The sequence below is a fragment of the Mus caroli genome, unplaced genomic scaffold (genome assembly GCF_978045245.1).
Source record: "Mus caroli unplaced genomic scaffold, Mus_caroli_1 scaffold_10, whole genome shotgun sequence".
Taxonomy (NCBI): domain Eukaryota; kingdom Metazoa; phylum Chordata; class Mammalia; order Rodentia; family Muridae; genus Mus; species Mus caroli.
The window spans coordinates 14,711,985-14,726,358 of NW_028227265.1; the positions used below are offsets into that span (position 1 = coordinate 14,711,985).

The 14,374-nt window shown below is 43.8% G+C and overlaps 1 protein-coding gene across 1 annotated transcript in view; it reads right to left on the reverse strand.

The window, feature by feature from the left end:
- Positions 1-14,374, reverse strand: part of Wwox (WW domain containing oxidoreductase) — a 922,964-nt gene that overhangs the window by 639,413 nt on the left and 269,177 nt on the right. The window contains exons 7-8 of the mRNA XM_021170653.2: positions 9,902-10,087; positions 4,080-4,344 (exon numbers count right to left, since the gene is read on the reverse strand). Of these exons, the coding sequence (XP_021026312.1) occupies positions 4,080-4,344; positions 9,902-10,087 (451 nt within the window). The remainder of the gene's footprint in view (positions 1-4,079; positions 4,345-9,901; positions 10,088-14,374) is intronic.

A 14,374-nucleotide genomic window follows, 5' to 3' on the forward strand; every position in this document is an offset into this window, starting at 1 on the left:
TAGCCATAACCACCCTGGTAAATCTCTTATGCCGTTAGATAACAGCACAGGTCAGGTTTATATTGATATGATGTCATTTGCACGCCTAGCCATATCATAGATGCTAACATCTAGCACACACATTACTATACATAAAACGCAGTTTAGAGGCAGAGGTGTCAACACAAAGCTCCATGGTGATGTGACCTCATCATGCGAACACTCTCAGCAAACTTTGGTTTCCTTTAAGACATTTTAGGGACTGCTACTGGTAAAAAAAAAAAAAAAATTCTTGGCTTAAACAACATTTAAAACAGTGTATTTCCATTTTACTCATTCTTTTTATGTTATCATAAATTCGAGGCGGGAGGAATAATCACCTCTCTCCCAGAACCCCTAGGACACTTGTCCTGTGGCCCTCTGGAGGAAGAGGGCGGCAGAGACATGACCTTGCCGGTAGGGGGCACTGTGCTGAGAATTAGTCCCCGTGAGTTTCTCATTAGTGATTATTATACTGCAGGATGCCCAAATGCAAAAATTAATTAATTTCAAAGTGATAATGCATTTACAGCAACAATTAGAAACGTATAACTGTAAAAGGGCAACATTTAAAAGACATATTACATTTAATAAAGTTGCACGAGAGCATCCAATTGTAAAATTACTGATCTGCAACAATAGTCCTTAAAGAGCCACTTAAAATAGCCCGACTCCATGAAGGGTGACCTAATTACGGTAACTAAAATCACCATAGTCACAGCGAGTCACAGCAAATAAAGAAGGGACGTTGATATTAAAACACTGCTGTTTAATGCTTACAGGGGCTGGCTGCAGGGAGGAGGGGGGCTGGGCTTCCTGAGCGCCAGGCAGGGTGGTATTTCTTCCTTCCTGGGCCTTGTACAATGGAGAGTATACCCAAGCTATGCCCATGCCACAGGGAAGAATGCTTTAAGTAAGGTGAGATGGGGAAGGAGCTCTGAAGGACAAATGGAGTCCTAGCCTAGAGAGGTATCTGGGCATCTTCTCTTCTTTCTCCTGGGCTCCCTCTTCCCTCCTCCCTCATCATGAACTCCCTCCTCCTGGAACTCCATATTCCCTCCTCCAAAACTCCCTCCTCCCTCCTCTTGAGCTCCATCCTCCCGTCTGAAGAACCCAACAATATGGAACTCAATGCCAAAATACCACCAGCCATTTAGACAGGTCACTGTTATCAAAGAGGACCTAAACAAGACTATGTGCTCCACAATCTTGTCAATCTCTACACCTAGGTTTGGAATCCTGGCACTCAGAATGCTAGCCAGGCCTACATAGTGAGATCCTGCCTCAAAAACAACCACATACACACAAAGAAAAAAAAAAGTCAATCGCCATAGCTAATGCGTGCTGACGAGATATCAAGGGCTGCTTCCTAATCAATCAGGAATAGGAGAATGGACACTCGCAGTCTCTAGGGTTTCCTTGAGACCAGATAGATAGGTCTGAGGCCACTGCTTCAGGTTCTCCTATGCTATTTTCCTGTCTTGCCAGGAATCTTCCTCCTGGAGTGATCAAGGTAGAGACAGAGCCATGAAACCTCCTCCTATACCCACCACCAGATTCCCTATTTATCATACTAAAATCACTATAGTCACAGCCAATAGAATTATTTCACTTATTATCAATTTTAGCCTGTGTCCCTTGTTATATCTGTCATCTACATTGAGGCACGAGAACTTTCTACACTCAGGTACTACTCACAGAATGGAAAGAAACTAAGGACAAAGAAAAAAAGAGGTTATACAATAGGTGCTATACACAGCACCCTGTACATGACATGTGTGACTACTGAAATGGAAACTGAACAGAATTCAGAATTTCCTCAGCTGTACAACATATATCAAGGTCTCAATTACTATAAGTGGACAATGGCCAGATGGTGACCACTAGACAAATCCTATGTCCTGGAGTCCGTTATTTGAGGTATAATGTGGCAGGATAGGATGTTTGAGACAAATTCCCTACCTTGTCTTGATGCCCACAGGAAACACTGGAACTTGATTAGGAGAAATGCTAAGGAGAGCCAGTTGTTCTACTGTGCCAGATAGCCAATGGCTGCCCTTGCCACCACCAGAAGGATAGCTGGACTTATATGCCTGAAGACCCAATTTTAATCATTTAAAAAAACCAGTATCAGTAACTGCCAAGGATCTATAAATTCAAAGGAAAATACTTTTATTATTTATGTCATGTGTGTATTTATAGAACATTCATATGTATGTATGTATGTATGTATGTATATGTGTGGTGGTGTGCACACCAATGGGTTCATGTATATAAATCCACTGCAGGATATTTGACCACATTGTAAAACCCAAGATTGTGCTATTTACTAGAAAAAGCTATTTCTAGTTGTGGTGTGGCTCAGTCTGAGTAGACACCTTTAATCCCTCTGGCTGGAATACAGACAAGCCTTTAGTGGACACCTTTCATCTTAAACAATGAAAGTAAAGTTAGTTAAAGTACCATGCCTGAAAGCGATGTCTAGTTGAGTGGCAGACAAAGTGACAAATCAGAAAAAGATTTGACAGAACAGAATATGGCCAACTCTCACAAGAAAAGAGAAGAAAGGGAAGCTACTTTGGGGGCAGCGCAAAGAAAGAAAGAAGACAGGAGGCAGTTTTACCAGACAGTTGTACAGAGTCAGATTGCAGAGAGAGAACAAGCTAGACATGGGTGAAGACAGAACGAGCCAGAGGATGAGAAGGAGCCAGAAGATTAGAACAGAATGACACAGTCAATATGAGGCCAAGCAGAGCAATTCAGTAAGACACCAAGAGAATCCAGATTGAATCAGTCTACAGGGAAAGGAATTTGAGCCAGAGCTCAGAAAGAACAAGTCAGAGGTCAGCTGATTCAGCAGCAGGGTCTCAGAGGCTGAGAACATTCTAGGCCTGGATAGGATTGTACAGAAGCTAGAGGCTTCCAGGACTAGGTGTAAGTTAGCAGACAGAGGCAGTAGGTCTCAGAGATGACAATTACTTCAGGCAAATACAAGTTACTTTTACATATGTCTGAGGTAGATGTTGGGTTCTTCTTTTAACACCCTCTACTGTATCTACGAGCTATCTATCTATCTATCTATCTATCTATCTATCTATCTATCTATCTATCTATCTATCTGTCTATCAGCAGACTTCTCACGGCACCTGGCACTTCAGGCCCTGAGAGATCCAATCACGGAACACTAACATTGAGGTTGCAAACACATAAAGCTACCCCCCAGCTTTCATCTGTCTTCTGGGAATCTGAATCTAGTTCTTAATTCTTGTTCAGAACACGCTTATCCCACTAAGCCATTTCCCTGGCCCTGAGCTCAGGAGGGCGGGCGACTGACTGAGGATGCTGTGTAACATGTATTCAAGTAACACTGGGCTAATGGAACCACAGAAAAGGTTTCACACACCATTGATAAAACAACCGACGAATATGTAAAATCTTCATATTCAGCTTTGTGAACACTTCAGTTCTAACCGCAGCGGTGAGATTCAGCCAAGAGAGTTGTCTTCAGGGATATGAAGGATAAACCACACTCTAGCCACAAAGCCTTCTCCAGGAAGGAGCTATACCCAGACCTCCATTATAAGAAGCATCTAGAATATCCGATACAAAAACCTCACCGAACCAAGAAGAAAAGTACCTACCCACACTCCCGAATCCACATTTTCAACTAACACAAAGAGCACAGCTAACACACAGAGCAAGTTCTATTTCTCAGTACTTTGTGAATCAAAGCAGAAATCACATTGAGAGAAAACAAACCATTATTGTGTCCCTCACCCCAAACCTCCAAGGTTTTCAGGTGTTCCCCACCTAACACGGACAACCAGCATCCATTATCCAAGCCAAGACTATGGTAGAGCAACAGACACAATCTAAACGTGCTGGAAGTATTGAAGAGCTTTTGCTAATGAATGAACAGGCTAGATGCTGTTGTACTCAATCCCAGGCCCACCACAGCCGGTGACAATGGCATCACAACTAGACATGTGGGTCTGGGTTTCCAGGCCCTTCTGAGACGCCGACTGAAGGCATCTGGGCCGTTCCAGAAGCCACACACTTACCATGGACTTGGTGAACGGCCTGGCCAAGGTGAACAGCAGCTTGTACACCCATGAGTTGCGATGGATGGCTGAGTACATCATGTTCCCAGGGTGCACTGCGTTGGACGTGACCCCGCGAGGGGAGAGGCGACGGTGCAGTTCATTGGAGAAGAGGATATTGCAGAGTTTAGATCTGTTATAAGCCAGCATGGCCCAGTAGTCGCTCCTCGGTGGAGACAGGCGGCTGAGGTCAAGTTTCCCGGAGGAATCGTTAATATCTGTAAATCTATGAAACAAAGAGCATGAAGTGGAGCACCGAAGATTCGGCTTCTCACAGGGCTTTGGATATTGTTTGAAATCTGACCGACCCATAGGGATCTGATCTAGAGTACCTCACAATCATGTCCCCTAAAAGCAGATGGTGACTTAACACACTGCCAATTAATTTGATCCAACGAGGAAGGAGAAACCTACACCCACAACTTCAGTAAGCAAAATAAACCCAAGGTTCACCGAACCTCCAAATATATACTTCAAGCCTGTAGCTGCAATCAAAAAGCTCAGGCAGGGGAATCATCCTGAACTTGGGGCTAGCCTGTGCTATCATGAGTTCCAACTAGGCTGAGTTTCAATGAAAGGTATGACATCAAAAGCCGAAATATCTCTCTTTCTCTCTCTCTCTCTGTGTGTGTGTGTGTGTGTGTATGTGCGCTCAAGATCTTCAACCATAAGTTCAAGCATAATTAAATAGAAACAAGCTTTAGATAAAAGGTGACTGCATTAGGGAAACAATATCACATTCCTAACCTTTGGCAGGGTTTTCCTGATTATTTTAGCCAAATGTAAGAGATCTGTGTGTTTCCATTTGAGCATCCAAGTTAATACAGACAAGCCATCTTGCCTCTAAGACTCTTTTCCAGATTAAAAATTAATGATCATAAAAGGGTTGTAACCTTGGTGAGGTGCCATCAGAAGTCTTTCATGTGTAAAAATTAAATGTAAACAAAGCCAGAAACAGGTTCTGGCTGAGTCTACCATTTTTTGAGTACAGGCATGGCATGGATACTCACAAATCAAAGTAACTAAGTGATGTTTTATAATAGAGTCTGACAGAGCCATTAAACACCAGCTGTGTGCTTCAGTTATACCTGCCTTTCTCTTAGTCAGAAAAGGAAGAAAAATAAATAAGGAAAACTGTCTTACAAAACACAGATCATAAGAAACAACCAAGAAAGAATGTTCTAGATATTATCATAGTTGTTTAAGGACTCTCCACACTTGGCTTCATTATGTTAACTCTGGGCATTGTAGAGGATCCTGGTTTTTCTTGATACTACCGTGAGGAAATAACATGGCCAGAAGGAGAGGTTTTATTTGGATTATGCTCATCACCTTAACACTGCTCATTATCAAGGGGAATCAAGCAGGAACTCACACAGGGCAGGAACCTGCTGGCAGGAGCTCAAGTGGAGGCCATGGAGTAGAGCTACTTACCGGCTTGCTCAGGCTGCTTTTCTATACAATACAGGACTACCACCACAATGGGCTGGGCCCTCCCCCACCAGTCACTAATTAAGAAAATGCTCTACTGTCTTGCCTACAACCCCAGCTTCTGGAGGTATGCTCTCTCCTTCCTCTCAGTGATTTTAGCTTGTGTCAAGTTGATATAAAACTATGCAGCGTAATTAACCATTTGTCAACCACACACTGTTAAGCCGCTACCTTTCCTTTCTCATTCATCCCCAAGATCTCTCAAGAAAAACACAAGTAACTTTAAGTCTCACAGTCTTTAAAAATACAGTCTCCTCAAAAATTCAATGTCTCATTTAAAATCCATAATCCCCTCTAAAATGTAGCCATTCATCTACGGGCTCCTGCAGAGCCAAAACGAAGTTAAATACTCCCATACTTCAAGAGCCAAGAAGCAGGGCACAGTCCCAATCTGAACAAAGCAAAACCAAATTCCAACAGTATAAATAACTCAGTATCCAATATGTGACATTCACTCTCTATCTTCTGGGCTCCTCCAAGGGGCTTGGGTCACATCTCAGTCTCCACCCTCTGCAACACACACAGCTTGTCTTCTAGGCTCCAGCTAGGTATTCGAGTGTCCAGACAATGGAGGACATTTCTCATTCAAGCCAGCACGGTGTAGTGGGGGTCGCATTCATGCAAGTTAATTACCCCTCTCCCAGGACTCAGTGACATCTACTTCAGATGCTGAATGCTGAGATTCTGCAATCTGCAAAGTGTCTGTCACCAAGGGAATGGCAGTGACAAATGGCAAGTGTCCCTTACCAAAAAATAAATAAATAAAAAAATCTGGGTCTGAGTCTTACTTTATAAATTTAACGCTGCCCGTGAGGATTACCCTCTCAAAGTTCTGGGTTACACATTTGTAGGCAGTGTCTCCTGGTGTTAGGATGGGGTCCCAGCTTCATGACTGCGGCTCACTGGGCTCATGTATACTATCTATTGCTTCTTTACTGCTGCAGATGAGACATTGGGCCTCACTGACCAGAGGCTCTGGGAGGTCCCATTTGTTTATGCTGCCACTTTTTAACTAAGTGGGAAGAGCTGGGCACACGTCAATGTCCATCCAATCAGAAGTGAAGGAGGATCCAGGAATGGCAACCATCGCTCCGGCTGTTCAAGAGGCAGCAAGGCAGCTAGCTCTTCAAGGACAACAGCTCTGACTTCCAGTTGAGTCTGGCAAAGCCAAGGAAGGTCTGAGCAGTGTCTCTGTCATCCACAGAGGCCAGCTGACACCTGCTCTCCAGACACTGAGTGGCCCTGAGGAGTCCCTGTCTTCTAAGTCCTAAGTCTCTGTTTAAGCCAAAACAATTCTTAATTCCAAAGATAAGATAATGAGAATGGATTTGCACAGACATCAGTTAGTATGTTTGAGGAGCAGGAATAAGCTTGCATGGGAAATTCTGCATGCGTGTAACTATGTGTGTGGTGTGTATTTGTGATGAAGTGTACATATGTGGCTGCGTGGGGGCACACTTATGATGGGGTGGCTTTTCTCTATGATTGCATGGGTCATGTGTGACTGGGATATATGTCTCTCTGTGGGCTCTGAGTGGCTTCCTGTGGTTGTGTGTGTGACTGTGTATGTGACACAATGTGTGACGGTGCGTGTGACAGTGTGCGTGTGAGGGTATGGCACTGTGGGTGAGATAATATAACTTTGTGGTTCTATGTGGTTTTCTTTTTCTGATTGTGCGTGATTTTATGTGTGTTTATGAGTCTGAGAATTTACATATGTGAGGTTGCTGGGTGGGGTACGATTGTATGCGGAACTATGTATGATGGTGTGTATCTACATGTGTGTGGTTTTGTGTGTGATATTCTACACATGTAAGACAGTGGGGAGGGATTGAGTGTAGAACTCAGGTTTGTGAGTGGTTGTGCGAGGTCCCATGTGCATGTATGCAGCTGTATGTGTGTGACTGTCCCTGGCTGTGCATACCTGTCTGTCTCCCCATGCTGCTGGGGCCTTTGGGAACAGTGCAACTGGCACTCTGTTCTTCTCGTTCTATTTTAATTGTTATCTGAAAAATTTCTACAGCGAGGAGGCCAAATTCCCATTTCATTATGATATATTTTAGACAGGCAGAAACTCAATTCACTCCGCTCAGACTCCAGATAAGTATGTAAAACACAGTGGAAAGAGAGAGAGAGAGAGAGAGAGAGAGAGAGAGAGAGAGAGAGAGAAGGCTAATAAATATTTCGCCCAAGGGCATCCAGTATGATATTTTCTGCAAACATAGGACTTTATTTTTCCCCTAACAGGGGGTCTTGACTCCAACGAAGAGATTCCGCCAAGGTTTATGGAGGTAATTAGAGAGCAACACTTGTGTTTTACAGTTTGGTTTAGGCTCCGGGTCCTTCTGCCGTGATCCAGTGCAGTCTGTGTGCCTGGCACCCATGCTTGCTCTCTGGAGCACAGGGATACCACAAGAGAGTGATAAACAGTTTGTCTTGTAGGAATTAATATTTTGTATAATGTTAATAAGAAGAAAGAGGACAATGAGAGCCAGTCAGCACACCCATGCAGGCCTTTCTCGCACACATTAGTCAGGCCTTGCTAGAAATAGCAATGGATCTCATTCAGACCAAGGTCTTTCCTTCCAGACCCATCTTTAAAATGAAACTAGGATGTGGATCTCCAAGTAGGCAGGAATTACACTGTGGTTCCAGTGAGAACAAAGGCGTCCCAGGAAAACAGCATCCGAGATGGAGCTGTACAGAGGGAAGGGAGCAGCTGACACCTCCACACCGTCTCCCATTAAATACCAGCTCATTTAAACATATCCCGTGGTGCCCTCCACATCTGGTAAGCGATTGTGGCTGGCAGATTTATTTCTAAAGCTCTCTCTCCTGCCTGCCCCCATGGTAGCCTCCTTCATTGCTTTTGGGGGGGGGCACTCCCTTTCTTTCACAAACCCAGTGTGATTTGCAAAGATAAGCCTGGCCAGATTTTGTTACTGCCTAATTACTAGATGTTTCGTGTCTTCCCGGGCGGGGGAGGATTATTACGCGAGCTTCTCTTTCATTGAAGCCATCATAAATTTTAAACTGGCAAGAGTAAATCTGTCTGCGGCGTGTCACTTACACCGTAAGCCCCTGTGTTTGGGAGTGATAAAGGGTTCAAGCTAACCCTTGGCTGGTCTCTCTCTTCAAAGTCCCAGGGGTTACATTTTATGGAAGTATGATTAAAAAGAGAAAGAGAGAGAGAGAGAGAGAGAGAGAGAGAGAGAGAGAAAACTGCATTCTGGGTCACCAAAAACATTTCAGGACTTAAGATGGAGAAGAAGAGGAAGAAAATAGTCCCTGGTACTGTATTTATGTATTTATTTATTTATTTGTAGCGGCTACTTTACCAAGAAGGCAAAGCTCCCTCTACCCCCAACAACCAAGAACACAGGGAAGCAAAGGAAGTCTCCCTCACAAGCTGTAAATCTTGCCTCCGAAGCCCCGAAAATCCTTTGTCTTTCCTCAGCACTTCAGAGAGTTGTTTATCCAACTCCCGCACAAATATGTTGAAAACACGGTGATGTTTTCAGATGTCTTTTTTGTCGACTGAATAGTCTAATGGCAATCAGAAAGCAACGCCATCTGATGTGTAAATTGAAATTCTAACCGAAAGAGGCATGGCCAGATTTCCAATCCGCGCTAACTACAGTCCTTTCCTTTCTGCAATTACACTGCTAATGTCTGCATTGAATTCCCTAATTTCTCATTATAAAACAATTGGATTTCATCTCGCAGCCCTTAACTGCGTTGTTTCCCCTGCTAGAATAACCGCCGCTCTCCTCTCAGAGAGACTTTGAAGTTGTTGAATTACAAATCAATAAAGGTCGTGCCATTCAGATTTAATCAATTATTATTCCATCTCTGAGTGAAATCAATGAGAAACCTGAGGTATAATTGTAAAATCACTCTATATTGCTCTAGACAGCCCCCACCCCCAACAATTCCCCAGGATCACACACCTGGAAGGATCTAGAAAAATTAATGAAGCCAGGTTGTGTACACTCATGTTTCTCATAGTGAGATTGGTCAAAAGTAGAATTGTTAAAAGATTTATTTGTGTGTGTGTGTGTGTGTGTGTGTGTGTGTGGTTTCTGGTGTCTGTGGAGACCAAAAGAGGTTGTTGCATCCTCCACAGATGGAGTCACAGGTGGTTGTGAGTCACCTGGCCTAGGGTCTAGGGACTGAACTTGTAAGAGCTTTTAAATGTTGAGCCCTTTCTCCAGCCTCAGTGCCCTGAAGGGAATTTCAGGTGGCACAAATGAAAGGACAGGTGGAAGATATGAAGTCAAATTCAAACCCACCTGTGGGACTCAGAAGAGACCACGATGACACGGGCGGGGGATGAGCGGCACAGAACATCCTGCAGGAGTTGGACAAGGTAGAAATGTCCCAGGTGGTTCACCTGAAAGGTTGTCTCCAGGCCATCCTTCGTGAGGCCCCAGGGGAGAGCAAACGTCCCTGCATTACACACAAGCACGTGAAGAGACCTGCACGAGGAGATGCATGACATCAGGCACAAATCGATGATATACATACAATCACTTAGGAACAACCCATTTCTCCGGGTTGTCAAGATGCCAACCAGTGAGAAACGAGACAAGGTGGGATGTTACATTGCTCCGAATGGGCTGTGACTTTGGGGTGCCAGCAACAAGAAGTTCCCAGGACGCAAGACACCCATGCTAACCTAGAACCATACGGGGTATGTCAGGATGAGGGTGGTTCGCTGGCGTTGAGACACACTGTCTCTGGTTAACTGTGCTTTCTAATACAAACAATTACTACTGCTTTTATGTTCAATCAAAATAGTCCACAAATACACACCAGGGGTCTTTTGATTTCTTTTCTTTAGGACACTGATACACTACAAGAAAAGCTGACACTGGGGCCTAATGCTTAGTGGATACTAAATAAATGGATCAAAGAGAATATGGTCTATTTACAGAGACGGTCACAGAGTATTTCAATACATTCATCTTAGGGATGGAGGCATAAGTCGGTGGAACACTTGCCTAGTATAAACTTAGACTTGGGTTCTATCCTCAGCACCAAATAAATCAACCATGTGTGTAACCCTAAGACCTGGGAGGTGGGGGCAGGAGAATCAGGAGTTCAGGGTCATTTCAGACTGTGAAGTGATTTCCAGGCTATCTTTGGGTAAATGAGAGCCTAATCTCAATGTCTGTCTGTCTGTCTGTGTGTGTGTGTGTGTGTGTGTGTGTGTGTGTGTGTGTGTATCTTCCTTTGGGATTAAATCTGAACCTGTAAGAAATAAGCCCGGGGATAAGAGGAGGTGTGCTATGAATAAAAATTTAACAGTAAATGTAACCCTTTCATTTGGATGAAAGCCCTAAATCCGAATAAATATATTTTTACTTCAAAGAAACCCTAATGAACAGCTATGACACAATGAGGGATCTTCAGGACCCTCTACTGTATCCATAATCAAAACATAAAAGCAACAAACCAGAAGTTAACTGCCCCATGGAGTGGGATGTGTGCAAATGGTAAGAAGCTGACAGCCCAATCGCAAGCAAACCCACTTTGTTTTGGAATCTGTTATGAAGCAAAATATATAATAGGATTGCATACATGTCAGTGGGAAAGAGCAAACCAGAATGGCAAATGGGGAAGCTGAGAAAAGATAATGACTGGGTGCCACCGTAGGAAGCCAGGAGAACAGGAGGAGGCTCCCCCAGCCAGTCCAGGAGTAACCCTGTAGATACCTGGGCTTCAGACTTTGGACTCCCAGCCCTAGGAAAGACTATGAATCTGTTGCTTTAAACCACCCATGTTGCAGTACTCTACCTTAGGAAAGCAACAGTGAATCCAGAGGCTCCTGGACCTTCCCAGATGAACTGAGGCAAGGGTCAGCATGTGTGACAATGTGTGTCACAGAGCTTTCTCCAAGAAAGGGAAAGCCCACCCAGGTGTGGTGGCTCCCAGCAGTCATCTCAGCACTAAAGGAGGTCGAGGCAGGTACCCAAGATGGGGCACACAGTGAACTCTAGGCCAGCCTGGCATACATAGTGCAATCCTATCTCAAGAAACCCAAGCCAAGGCTGTGGAGATGGCTCAGGGAATAAAGACACTACTGGCTACCAACTTGGATGACCCGAGTCCCATTCCCCAGACCCACAGGGTGAAAAGATAGAACAAACTCCTGCAAGCTGACTTCCCACCTCCACACCCCAGCCTTGGCACCCACCCACGTATACACATACACACCTTCTGAGGAAAGACACACAAATAAATTAGTACATGTGATAATAACATGGAATCAAAACAAAACCAGAAGCAAGAAAAAAAATCGGACTTCTCCATATGCAGTCACTGAGTAAGAAAATAAAGACTAGCAAGAGGTCTGGGGGGTGGGGGGAGGGTTAAACTTGTTTTTCCTTCTAGGTGTGTGCTAGTACTTTGTGTTTTTGAATCCTGAGATGTGACCGACGTCCATAAAACTCATTTGAGCGCATAGACCAGGGGTCTTAGTGTGTTCTGGGTTGAATATGTATGGGTTGCATCCCATCACCACATTCTACCTTTACAGTAACCGGAAGTACTAGAAAGCAACTTGTTAGCTGTTGGTAATTACACGGTGACCACCCATATGCGCTTTCTACTCTATGGATTTGTCTAACACAATCATCTCATGCAGCCAAGATAACATGGGATCCTTGGTGACAGTCATCTTTGACTAGGCACAATGTTTCGAGGTTTCATGCTGTCTGAAAAATGGACACTGCCCACCCTCCTAAGCCCGAGACCTCTCTGCTGGATGCACCGTGGCTACTTTGATGGGATCTCGGTTACTGCAGTGTTGGGCTAATGAGAATACCGCTGGTTACAGGCATTGCTTTGCCAGGTCTTCTGGAGACGTATTTGTTTATGTCTTGAGTATGTACTTGCAAATGGAACTGTTGGCTCACAGCATAATGCTGTGTTTAACTTCTGGGGAGGAATCAAACTGCTGTCCAAAGGGAGACACGTCCCCCACATCCCCACCAACCGTGCATTCATTACACACCCCCCACCTTGTGGTAATTCTGGCATTCTCACTGTGTGTGTGTGTCTCTCTCTTTCTTTTTTCTTTTTTTCTCTTTCTCTTTTTCTTTCTTCCTTTCTTTCTTTTTTCCTTCTTTCTTTCTCTCTCCCTCTCTTTCTTTTTTCATCTATTCTTTTCAAGTTATTTTTTTTAAATATTTTTAGATTATAATAGAATTACATCTACCCCCTTCTCTCTCTCCCCCCTAAGCCTTCCCACATACTGCTCCTTTTCAAATTCATGGCCTCTTCTTTCATTAATTGTTGTTATGTAAACACACACACACACTAAATACACAAATACAACCTCTTTAGGCTGAGTCTACATAATGTTACTTACTTATAGGCATGTTTTCAGGGCTGCCCATTTAGTATAACTAACTGGTGTGCTCTTCCCTGGTGAAGACAGTTTCTCCCAGTCTCTGCATTCCTTAGTTGCTTGTGAGTCTTTTTGTAGGACTGAGGCCTGACAGTCCTTCACTCATCCATGTTAGCATGTCTGTTGCTGGTGTTCTTGTTCAGCTCATATTTAGACAGTCCCACTGGTAAGACTTTATGGGTGTGGCTTCTAGTTACTCCCTTATCCCCTGGCTCTTCCGATCTTTCTGCCTCCCCTTCTACAATGATCCCTGAGTCTCCCCAGCAAACCCAAGTGATGACTTCACTGTGGTTTGCATCTGAATTTCGTTCCTGGCTAAGTGATACTGAGAATCTCTTTTTATGTGCTCATTGGCAGCTAGCATATTTTCGTGGAAGAAATGTGTGTTCAGCATTTATGCCCTCTTTGGAGCTAGCAGGTTTATCTTCTTATTGTTGAATTTTGAAATTTCTTTATATATGATGGATGAGCCCTTTCAAGATATTTTCAAATATCTTTCTCATTTTGTTTTGTTTTTAATTCCTCTTTTGTCCCTTGTGCTTTCTGGGTTGGACCTATCGAATCATTATTTATTCTAATATCATAAACATATTCTGATACCATATTTTCCTTCTGGGATGTAGTAATTTGAGCTTTTACATTTAGGTCACCAATTCCTGTTTAGCTCACTTTTGTATATGGTGCAGGAAAGCGATGTGACTTCATTCTTTCATGGTGGACACCCACAGGTTCTGGAACCGTTTATGGAAAAGACTAATCTTTACTCACCGAGTTACTCCAGCAACAGGGTTTGAAAAAATCAACCACATGAGGGTTTAATTCTGGAATCCCAGTGCTGTTCAGTTCCCCATGATCCATGGTCATGACACATCACACTGTTAAATTACTGAAAATGGGAAGCTTCACACTTTGTTTCCAGTCTCAGTTTGTCTGTCCAGTGCCTTTTTCATTCTCACGTGAAGTTCACAACCAAAACTCCAGGTCTGAGGAAAACTGAATTCACAGTATAGATCAGTCTATATAGAGGTATAGAAGGAATTTCATGGGGGTTTCTGCCCCTCTCCAGCCCATATAGCTCCTGAATAATAAAACCACACAGACACCTGGTGGTTTTACTAACAAGCTGTTCACTCTATGCTGGGCAGGTTCTGAGCTATATTAATCCTTCCATGCTGGTAAAACCCACATGAATGCCCCATGACTTGACAACTTAGTATCTCCTGGGCAGCTTCTGCTAGAGTTGGCTGTCCTCAGGGTGAACTTCTCCTGGCCACATGTTCTTGGTCTACCCTGCCCAATGGCGAACTTCTTCTCCACCTCCTCTTGCTCTTACCCTCCTGGTCCCTACACT